Source organism: Theropithecus gelada, chromosome 13 (genome assembly GCF_003255815.1).
Source record: "Theropithecus gelada isolate Dixy chromosome 13, Tgel_1.0, whole genome shotgun sequence".
Taxonomy (NCBI): Eukaryota; Metazoa; Chordata; class Mammalia; order Primates; family Cercopithecidae; genus Theropithecus; species Theropithecus gelada.
Window position 1 is genome coordinate 66,026,100 of NC_037681.1, and position 12,399 is coordinate 66,038,498.

Genomic DNA, 12,399 nt, shown 5'->3' on the forward strand with positions numbered 1-12,399 from the left:
AACACTTTGTGATGCAGACTAAATTTTTTCAATTGGTTAATCAATCAACATATATTTGCTACACACTGTAATGGGACTAGTACCATATAATAATAAGCAGTACACAAAATTAAACAAGACAAGATATATACCTGAATTCTCTACAGAGAAGAGGATAAATAAGGCGTTTAAAGGAATCATTCAGTGAATCACGTAAGATCTTCATTAACTCTGGCCTTGCAAAGCCACGTGGTCTCCACCTGCAAAACAGAAAAGCCCACACTAAAATTGATGCAACAACAAATAAGGCCATAAAAGGGCTCCCAAAAAGAAGGGAGGTGGAATACAGAAGGGGGTAAAACCCTTATTGAAGTCAAAGTAACATAATCTGCAAGCAAAGGCTGTGGTATCTGGAAATTATTACTATGACATCTGGAGTTTTTATTTTAAAAACCCTAGTAACTATCTATGGTCAGATATAAAACAAGGAAAAAATTTCCTCTTCAGTAAAGGGTCTCCAAAGCATTATTAATAATGGCCAAAATCCTAAGATACAAGAAAGGCACCAAAAAATTACTACAACTCTGCTACAGACTGAATGGATCTGTCCCTCCCCAGATCCATACCTTGAAGATGGGGCCTTTGGGGGATAATCAGGTTTAGACGAAATCATAAGGTTGGGGATCTCATGATGGAATTAGTGCCCTGATAAGAAGAGATAACAGAGAGCTTGCTCTCTCTCTCTCTTTCTCAACCATGTGAGGACACAGGAAGAACACAGCTGTCTACAAACCAGGAGGGAAGCCCTCACCAGAAAATGAACCAGCTGGCATTTTGATCTTGGACTTCTCAGCCTCCAGAAGTATGAGAAAACAAATTTCTCTTGTTGAAGCCACATAGTCTATGGTATTTTGTTATGGTAGTCCAAGTTAAGACAGCTACTGTATCCTTTTTTTTCCCCTTTCTTTGTCTTTTTCTGAGAGTTAAAGTAGACTGAGCAAAGCAGAAATTCTATTTTAACCCTTGCCTCTTGCCATTTTTGAGTAGAACTTACTCTATTGCTCAGGCCACAGTGCTCTACCAGGCAGCATCTGCATATGTAATGAGGAGTATAAATGCCACAGAATCAATTGTTAATGAACACTGGAGAAAGAATAGAAGAGAAAAAGCACAAGCTAAAAGGACAAATGTAGCCTCACTGAAATTGTCCCTATAAACCTTATAAAATTAATCAGGAAAGAAGGGAGGGCTAGAAATGAAAAGAAACCAAGCTGGTAGCACATTCAACATTAATCATGAGGTCAGCTCACTCTCTGACCTGCTTCCTCATAGTTGTTTGGTGCCTACTGTCCTAGAATTACACAGACCCTGTTACTAGATTTTAGCTTCCCTTAACTGCTTTATAGGTAATAGCCTGAACATTATGAAATGTTAAGTTTTCCATTTGAATACTCTTTCAGGTCCTGTGTACCAAAGAAACCACTGACATAAGCTAGTATGAAAGACCCACGACCAAGAAGCTGACTCACCAAAGAGTACAGTTTCCATATCCTGATGATTTTATCCCCCTCACCCCAACCAATCAACGACCACAATTTTCAGGTTCCTTGCCCTCCATGATCCCCTTAAAAATCCTAGCCCAGGCTGGGCACAGTAACTCACATCTGTAATCCCAGAATATGGCCTCCCAGAGGCCAAGGTGGGAGGATCACTCGGAGTTCAAGACCAGTCTGGCAACATAGCCAGACCCTGTCTCTACAAAAAATAAAAATTTAGCTGGATGTGGTGGTGTATGCCTGTAGTCCCAGCTACTTGGAAGGCTGAAGCAGGAGGATCGCTTGAGCCTAGGAGGTTGAGGCTGTAGCAAGCCATGATTGCACCACCACACTCCAGTTGAGCAACAGAGACCCTTTCTTAAAAACAAAAACAAAACAAACAAAAAAAACCCCAGCCCAGAACTTTTTGAGGAAATGGATTTCAAGTCCTCCTCCCATCTCCTCACTCAATGCCCTGCAATCATTAAACCCTTTTTTTTTTTTTTTTTGAGATGGAGTCCCACTCTGTCACCCAGGCTGGAATGCAGTGGTGTGATCCTGGCTCACTGCAACCTCCACCTCCCAGGTTCATGCCATTCTCCTGCCTCAGCCTCCTGAGTAGCTGGGACTATAGGTGCCCGCCACCACGCCTGGCTAATTTTTTGTTTTTGTATTTTTAATAGAGATGGGGTTTCACCGTGTTAGCCAGGATGGTCTCAATCTCCTGACCTCGTGATCCACTGACCTCAGCCTCTCAAAGTGCTGGGATTACAGGCGTGAGCTACCTCACCAGGCCCATTAATCTCTTTTCTCTGCTACGAACCCTGCTGTCTTGGTGTATTAGTCTGTTACTGCACAGTGGGCATATAAACCTCTTGGTCCTATGATACTATCTACTCTGTTTCATCCATCTATAGCATCTCTGCCCTTGCCCTCTTGAATGAAAATCATTAACAAAATATTAATTAAAATTACCTTAAGGGTACTCTCATCCCCTTTACTTATCTTAGGCTAGGAAATGAACTAAATTTCACTGAACAAACATTTAAGCACTTACAATGTTTTATTCCAAAGATTACATAATAGCAACTAATTGAATCTCTTCCATAGAAAGTGCCATATAATTTTTAAATTTTAGTGAAAGTGCTTTTAGGCAGGATACATCCTTCCTTCCACCTAAATCCCTGCTGCTCCCTACTGTAACATTTGCCTGAAGGAATTAGGGATACAGAGGAGTAGGATTTCTCTACTCCATTGAAAAAAGGCATGAATTCAACAAATACACCTTTTTTCAATGAAACAAATATTTAAAAAATGTATGGCACAATAAATGTAAAAACAGAAATAAATGTTAAAGATATGAAGAGCTCAAAAGCAGAAGTGACAGCAAACAGCAGTATAATACACTAGTTAAAAGTATGATCTGTTCTGCTCTATTACTTTTTTTTTTTTTTTTTTTTTGAGACAGTTGAGACAGAGTCTCACCTCACTCTGTCACCCAGGCTGGAGTGCAGCGGCACAATCTCGGCTGATTGCAACCTCCACCTTCCAGGTTCAAGCCATTCTCCTGCCTCAGCCTCCAGAGTAGCTGGGACTACAGACACGCACCACCCCGCCCAGCTAATTTTTATATTAATAGTAGAGACAGGGTTTCACCTTTTTGTCCAGGCCAGTCTCGAACTGCTGACCTCAAGTGATTTACCTGCTTTGGCCTCCCAAAGTGCTGGGATTATAGGCGTGAGCCCCCATGTCTGGCCTTGCTCTACTTTCATGGTGGATTTACTTAAGTATATCTGTGCTACTATTTCTTCAACAGTAAAATGGGAGTAATAATAGTCTACTTCATTGAATTGTTGTGAGTTAATATATGCAAGGGACTTATAATGGTGCCTGATACATTCCATGTAAGTTTTGCTGCTGCTGCTGCTATTATTATTAATTTGGGGAATCCAATGTCAAGAAAGACTTCCCAAAAGAAACATCTGAGATGGGTTTTTTAATGAATTGTAGTTTACCAAGCAAGAAAAAAGAATAAGAGCATTCTAGGAAGAAATCATAGCATATGTAAAAGCTCAGAGGCATGAAAAAGCATGGTAAATTGAAGTAATTATAAGATTAGTGCTTCTAGGAAATAAAGTGGCAAGATCAACAGGAGGGAAGATGAGGGTAGAAAATGTGGCAGTGACTAGATCATAAGGGGTCTTATACACAAACTATAGAGGTTGACCAGGTGGGAGAGAGAACACAGTCCTGAATCATGGAACAATATGCTAGACAGTCCTTAGAGGCAGGAAGACCTAATGGAGCGATTTTTTTAAACGTATATATCTGATTTGTCTCCTAGGGTCATTCCCTTTAAGCCACTGCTTGCAGGAAAAAGCCTGAAATCTTAAATATCACCTACCCATACCCTCGCAAACCCCCAGTAGTCTTCTTCAAGTCTCAAGATCCTCCGTTGGCTTGGACTGCTCTCCTCCCCTTCCTGAACAGAGAGCTGTGGGTCTATTTAATACTTGAGGATGCCTTGATTATACCCATTCAGTTGAACTTAGACCACCAGACCCAGCCCTGAAAGAGAACAGCTTTTTCATTTCCTACATTATAGAAACTCCTTTTTGCTCCTTACACCAAAACAATTCCTGCCCTTCACAGGCTTCCTGGGATTTATTGAAGGCACTTAGCATAATAAGGGACCTGAAATAGCATAGTAAATTCACAAACCCTGTTACTTAAATCTTTAAACTTAAAGAAAATATGATGGGTTTGCCTTACAGGATGTCATCCCAAAACTTGATTCTTCCTCTAATTCAATAGTTAAATACATCTGAATAAAACTAAGGAGGATTCACTTAAACCAAATCGTACACTGCAAAACACATGCTATGCATGTTGCATACAATGAAGCACAAAATTGAGGTGAGGGATCACAAACTCCTCCAAAGAAATATTCTCTACTTTGGCAAAGAAATATGCTCTCCCCACTCCAGTTGTCAGATAAAGATAGGCTCTCTCCACTGTGCTTTTTTCCATATTTGAAAGACAGACAGTTTCCCTTAAATCTACACGAAAAACAGCAGCACAATTTTAGAGAACAAAAATTAACTTATCAAGTCAAAGACACAAAAATATGAAAACTCAAAAAGACAAGTTCTGAAGCCAGGTGTGGTTGTGTGTGCCTGTTGTCCCAGCTAATGTGAAGGCTGAGGCAGAAGGATTGTTTAAGCCCAGGAGTTTGAGACCAGCCTGAGTAACATAGTGAGATAATGTCTCTATAAAGAAGTTTTCTTAATTTTTAAAAAAAGTTTTCCTTAAATATGTTTTTATTTAAAGAGCAAATACAGAAACTTAAATTTCTGAGGTTCTCACAAACACAGCAACTATTTCAGCATCTAAAAAGCTTAGAAATCTTCTTCATATTTACCTTGTACTAGTAACATACAATTCCAAATGAGGAATTGTTCAGTTGCTGAATTTGGACCTAAATATTAGTTTCAATACTAATATATTAGCATTAAATTCTTCCTTGTTATGCTAATTAACTTATGTAACAAGATTGCCATTTAAATCATTATTTGCCCTATTACATAGTTCTTAATATATTTATAATTTGAGAGTAACTATATCATCTACCTTATTGTTCAAGCCACACAATTTTTTTTTTTTTTTTTTGAGACAGAGTTCCACTCTTGTCGCCCAGGTTGGAGTGCAACAGCACAATCTCGGCTCACTGCAACATCCACCTCCCGGGTTCAAGCAATTCTCCTGCCTCAGCCTCCGAGTAGCTGGGGTTACATGCATGCACCACCATGCCTGGTTAATTTTTGTATTTTGTGTAGATACAGGGTTTCACCATGTTGGTCAGACTGGTCTCGAAGTCTCGAACTCCTGATCTCAGGTGATCCTTCCACCTTGGCCTCCCAAAGTGCTGGGATTATAGGCGTGAGCCACCACGCCCAGCCGCTACACAAATTTTATGCTTCACTTCACCTCTCCCTAACCAATCCACCCACCATTTAATCAGATACCTTGTCCTGCCCCGTCTACCTCCTAAATATTGCCCAGATCTGTCTACTTATTCCCTATTGTTACCACCCTAGTCTAAGCTACGATAATCTCTTGTCCCATAGCTACTCTTCATTCCTTTCAAATAATTATCTACACTGTGGCGGCCTGACTGATCTTAAAATGCAATCTGATCATCACACACTCCTGTATTTAAAATCTGTATTGGCTTCCCACCATCCTTAAAAGAAAAAAGTATTTAGCATACCTGAAAGCTATGTATTAGGATCTAACCCGTGTCAACATCTCAATCTTCATTCCATGTCACTTCTCTTCCTTCTCCTATCTCCGACCTAGGCTAGATGTCAAGTCCACACTACTCAGGGTTCTGTTACAACCACTTTTCTTCTTCTTACTGCACTTTTCCTTCATAACCTCAACATACTCTTAATGATTTTCTCGGTGTTGTTCTCATGAAACTACGTTGTCATCATGGACAAGCAGTATATCTGTCTAATTTACAGGTGAATCTCCAAAATCTAGCACATAACCTGAATAGATGAGTACATACAGAAGAGGGTGGAAGAAATAGGGAAAAAGAGAGTAATAAAAGGAACAGGAAGATTCATCAAGTAAGCATTTCGGTAGTCATTCACACATGTTTAATGGGAAAAAAAAAAAATTCTTTGAGAATAATTCTTTAGGTCCTAGAAAAGTGTTTCAGCTCTTGGAATTATCTAAATTAAGAAAAAGTTTCAGGCCAGGCACAGTGGCTCATGCCTGTACTCCCAGTACTTTGGGAGGCAGAGGTGGGTGGATCACTTGAGCGCAGGAGTTTGAGACCAGCCTGGGAAATATGGCAAAACCCCTGTCTCTACAACAAAGAAAAATTTAGCTGGGTATGGTGGTACGCACCTGTAGTCCCAGCTACTTGGGAGGCTCAGGTGAGAGGACAGCTTGAGCCTGGGAAGTCGAGGCTGCAGTGAGCCAAGATCATGCCACTGCACTCCAGCATGAGCGACAGAGTGAGACCCTGTCTCAAAAAAGAAAAGAAAAAAAGAAAAAGGAAAAGAAAAACTTCCAAACTTGACTGAAAATTATATTACTATGCCATAATGATGTAACATGTTACATTGTAGGCTAAATAATATTACAAATTTTTCAATTGGAAAACTAAATAAAATATAAATAAGTCATAGAAAAATAAATCACTGTAAAAAAATTCCTTGACATTTACTTAGTCTAAAGATAATAAATAGCTTAAAAGCATATTTTTCTTTAACTACTGAGGACTGACTCTGATACTGAGTATTACGAATATTTACAGAAAAATAAGCCAGAAGTTGTCTTCAACTTATTGTAATTTACTAAAACATTTCTAAAAAGAATTAGCACAATAATCCACTACTTTGTAATAACAAATACCATCAAAGGTCTGTTCTTCACCAGGCATTGTGCTATACAGTTACACAGATTATCACTTAATTCTCTCAAATCTATAAGGAAAATATTACCATTTTAAGGATAGACAAAACTGAGAAAGAAATTAGGTAACAAGCCCATAGGTGCAGAGGTAGAAAGTCATACAACTGGAATTCAAACTCAAATATATCTACTTCTTAGGAGTTTCCTCTATGAAACTCTCTTAGAGTTTTATCATATCTTATCTAATTTCCTAACTTTTTAAATCTAGAATTTCTTTTAGGCATACATTTTCTCTTTCCTTTCATTGGAATTTATTTGCTTATTTATAAAGAAAATAAGCATTCATAAAAAATAACAACTAGCCAGGCATGGTGGGTCATGTCTGTCATGCCAGCAGTTTGGGAGGCTCAGGTAGAAGGGCCGCTTGAGCCCAGGAGTTCAAGACCAGCCTGGGCAACACGGCAACATGGTAAGACCTCATCTCTTTAGAAAAAAAAAAATCAGTTTATCCAGTGGTGCGCACCTATGGTCCCAGCTACACAGGAGACTAAAGTGGGAGAATCACTGGAGTCTGGGAGACTGAGGCTGCAGTGAGCTATGATAGCACCTGTGTGCTCCAGCCCACGCAACACAGTGAGACACTGTCTCTCAAAAAAAGAAAAAGAAAAAAGACAAGACAAGTATATAGGAAAACATATACAAGTAATACAAAGACATTTATTTGCCTCTAATGAAATCATACTATAAATAAATGCTAATTGTAAATTGTCTTTTTAACTTAATAAGACGTGTTCATACTTCAACTTCAGCTCTATTTCCACTTTTTCAAAACGGCTGCACAGAATTCCACCATATGGACATAACATAACTGGCTTAAGCAATTTACCTATTGATTAACATTTAGATTGTTGTTTTACTTAATGGTTGCTTAGTTAATAGTATTTGGTTGTTAAGCAAGTTGACCCTTCATGACTTTTAATGAATTAACAAAACAGTTCTGTTGAATGAGATAACTGATTTCCAAAATCCATGATACTTATTCTCAAAGAACAATTCATCTAACTTTTTAAGTATCATTCCTAGGAATCTCTCTATTCTAAAGTTACATAGAGCCAGCTGGTGATGAACTCTATCAAAATTTACATCTCCTAGCTGCTAGGAAGCCACTGTACTTACCTCTTTGTATCAGTTTCCTCATCGGCTAAATGGTGGCTACAAAATCTGCTCTACCAACTAAATAGATTGTTGTGAGGATCAATTACACTCTGAAAAATTAAAACTAAAAGTAAAAAGTATTATACAAACATGGTGCTATTTTATAGGCTCCTTAACAAATAAAAAGGGTAATAAAAAATTACATAAGCTTAGACATTTCCTTAAAATATCTAAAAAATTTAATGTTTCTTTCAATCATCCTTAATATGCAACATTTATTCCCACATACAGAATGCTTAGAGATTTATATTGTAATATCCAATAAGTTATTTTTTGTTTCCATCATCCTTAAAGAGCTAAACACTTCAGATATGATACATACAGTATATCTTTGTTAGTTTGTTTTTGCAAGGGAAAAGATGATCTTACAAAAGTTTCAAATAGTACAGAAAAGTAATGAAGTAAAAAAGTTCTTCTCCACAGAGATAATCACTATCAAAAATTCCTCATACACCTTCCTGGATATTCTCTATTTAAACATGCCTGACACACATTTTTTTTTTTTTTTTTTTTTAATGCAAAAGGGACATTATTTACCTTGTCTGTCATTGGCATTTTTTTTTTTTTTTTCCTGAGACAGAATCTTGCTCTGTTGCCCAGGTTGGAGTGCAGTGGCACAACCTCAGCTCCCTGCAACCTCAGCCTCCCGGGTTCAAGCAATTCTCTGCCTCAGCCTCCTGAGTAGCTGGGATTACAAGCACGCACCACCACACCTGGCTAATTTTTTGTTTTTGCATTTTTAGTAGAGACGGGGATTCATCATCTTGGCCAGGCTGATCTTGAACTCCTGACCTCATGATCCACCCCCCTCGGCCTCCCAAAGTGCTGGGATTACAGGCGTGAGCCACCGCGCCTAGCCTGTCACTGGCTTTTTAATAATTTTTACATAATAGACATCTTTACATATCAGCACATATAGATATCAGTATCATATTTTAGAAAAGAAAGAAAGAAAATTCTGTAAATATCTGTAAACAGACCTGTTTTGGATGCACCACCTACAGAATTCATCCTTCACTCCATCAGAAATATTGACCTTAACCGTCAGTACCTTCAAATTTTCTCCACGGTTAATTGCCAGAATCTGAGTGCAAACATAAGGCAAAGACTAATAATCCACAAAATATATGAAACAAATCAGGCAGCTATGTAGCTGACAGCTATATGAATTTTTTACTCATTTATTTACCAAGAATACATTTTAAAATAATCATTTACTTACACTTTTTTCAAGTAACATACCTCCCTCATAAGGAAAACACTAACATGTTCTTAGAAAATAAAATGCAGATACAAAGCCTATCTATCACATGTACAAGAAGAAACTTCGATGATCTAAAAATCTCATTGCAGATTCTACTAACTAAAAACTTTTGATCATCTGGAGCTGGAAGGGTATACTTTTTATAATTTGAAAAGATAACCTGTGCTAAGATAAATACAAACATGTAAAATCCCTAGGTGCAATATTTAGTAGCTACAAATTGTTACCATCCATTGAGCATTACTAATTGTAGAGCCCATCTAAGCACTTTAAATATATTATCTCAAGTAATCCTTAGAGTCACCAGTGATGTGTGTATTATCTTCATTTTACATAATAATTTTTCTGAAACTTGTTCCAAATCACAAAGCTAGCAAGTAGCAAAAAAAGAATTTAAACTCAGACCTGTCCATGCTCTTAATTAAAATATTAAAAGTATGACTGTCTTAAAACACATTTAAAACACTCCTTAAAGAAGTACAAACAAAACCAAAGCAAGCAAAAGAAAATAATAAATAATAGGGTAAAAATAAAATAGAGAATAGAAAAGCAATAAATATCAACAAAACCATAACTTGGTTCTTTAAAGATATCAACAAAATTGACAGATCTTTCACTAGACTAATCAGGAAAAACAACAGGAAACACTCAAATAACAAAATTAGGAACAAGAGAGAAGCCACTACTAAGGACCTTATAGAAATAAAAAAGATTATAAGGGATACCACGAGCAACTGTATAACAAATTAGACAACTAAGATAAAATGGACAAATTCCTAAAAAGTCACAAACTACCAAAAACAAACCAAAAAGAAACAGAAAATCTGAACAGACCTATAAAAAGTAAGGACACTGAATTAGTAATTTGAAAATTTTCCACAAATAAATGTCCAGGCCCAGATGGCACCACCACTGAATTCTACCAAACATTTTTAAAAGAATCAATATTCATTCTTCACAAACATTCCAAAAGATATTAGAGAAGGAAAAGCTTCCCAAATATTTCTATTAGGCCAGTATTACTCTGATACAAAAACCAGACAAGACTTCACAAGAAAACTACAAACCAGTATCTCTTATGAATATAGATGTAAAAATCCTCAATAAAGCACTAGCAAACCACATCCAGAAACATATAAGAAGGATTATACACCAAGATCAACTAGAATCTATTCCAGGAATGCCCGGTTGATTTAACATTGAAAAAATCAGTTAACCTAACACATTATATCCATAGAATAAATAATAAAAATCCTATGATCATCTCAATAGATGTGGAAAAACATCTGACAGAATCAGGTAGCCCTTCATGATAAAAAAAAAAACTCAACAAACTTGGAAACATAAGGAAAGTTCTTCAATGTGAGAAAGGGCATGTGCACAGAAATCTCACAGCTAACATCACATTTACTGATCAAAGACCAGAAACAAGACAAGTGTGTCCACTCTCACAACATTGTACTGAAGGTTTTAGCCAGGGAAAAGGAAGGGAGGCCATCTATATTGGAAAGGAAGATGTAAAACTTTCTCTATTTGCAGCTAACATGATCTTATATATAGAAAATTCTAAGCAATTCACTACAAAACTATTAGAACTAATAAAGAGTTCAGCAAAGTTGCAAAACACAAGCTCAACATATAAAATTAATTTCTACATACAAGCAATAAACACTCTGAAAATATTTTTTTAAATTCCATTTATGATACCACCAAAAGGAATAAAATACTTAGGAATAAATTTAACAAAAAAAGTTCAAAACTTAAATGGTTGACCTTTGAACAATACAGGTTTGAATTGCATGTGCTGACTTATATGCAGAATTTTTTCAACCAAACAGGGATTGAAAACACAGTAATTGCAGAATCTGAAACCCACGTATAAGGAGAGCTGATTTTTCATATACACGGGTTCTGCAGGGCCAACTCTGGGACTTGCATATACATAGATTTGGGTATATGCAGGGATTCTGGAATCAATCTCCTGTATATACCAAGGAACAACTGTACTCTGCAAACTACAAAACACTGTTGAAAGAAATTAAAGAAGATCTAAATAAATAGACATCCCATGTTCATGGATCAGAAGGCCTAATATTGCTAAGATGGCAATACTCCCCAGGCTGATTTACAAATTCAGTGAAATCTCTATCAAATCCCAACTGGCATCTTTTGTGGAAATTGGCGAACTAATTTTAAAACACATAAAGTAATTCAAAGGACTGAGAATAGTCAAGTCAATTTTAAAAAAAAAAATAAACTTGGAAGATTCCCACTTCCCAATTTCAAAAGTTACTATAAAGACACAGTAATCAAGACAGTGGGGACTGGCATAAGGATAGACATAGAATGGAATAGAACTGGAGACCAGAAATAACCCTATACATATAGAGTCAACTGATTTTCAACAAGGGTACCAAGAAAATTCAATGAAGAAAACCCAGTCTTTTCAATAAATCTGGGATAACTAGAATTAACCACATGCAAAAGAACAAAAGTGGACAGACACCTACTTCATGCTATACATACAAATTAACTCAAAAGTGATCTTAGACCTTAATATAGGAACTAAAACTATAAAATTTCCATTAAAAAAGAAGAAAATATTTATGACACCAAGTCATAAAGCCTTCTTAGATATAAAACCAAAAGCGTAATCAATAACAAAAAAATAGATTGAACTTCAACAAATTTTAGTTTTTGTGCCTCAAAGAATAGTATCAAAAAAGTGAAAAGAAAATGAACAATATGGGATAAAAATTTTTGCAAATCATATGTCACATAAGGGTATCTACAATATATTTAAAACTCTTACAGTTCAACAATAAGAAGACAAAACCCAATTTATTTACTTTCTTAAGAGAATGGGGTTTCACCATGTTGGCCAGGCTGGTCTCGAACTCCTGACCTCAGGCGATCCACCTGCCTCAATTTCCCAAAGTGTTAGGATTACAGGTGTGACCCATCATGCCTGGACACAAT

At 36.8% G+C, this 12,399-nt stretch overlaps 1 protein-coding gene across 1 annotated transcript in view; it reads right to left on the reverse strand.

Annotated features, from left to right (window-relative positions):
* SRBD1 (S1 RNA binding domain 1) overlaps nucleotides 1-12,399 on the reverse strand; it is a 222,921-nt gene that overhangs the window by 163,244 nt on the left and 47,278 nt on the right. The window contains exons 11-12 of the mRNA XM_025354851.1: nucleotides 9,137-9,240; nucleotides 132-239 (exon numbers count right to left, since the gene is read on the reverse strand). Of these exons, the coding sequence (XP_025210636.1) occupies nucleotides 132-239; nucleotides 9,137-9,240 (212 nt within the window). The remainder of the gene's footprint in view (nucleotides 1-131; nucleotides 240-9,136; nucleotides 9,241-12,399) is intronic.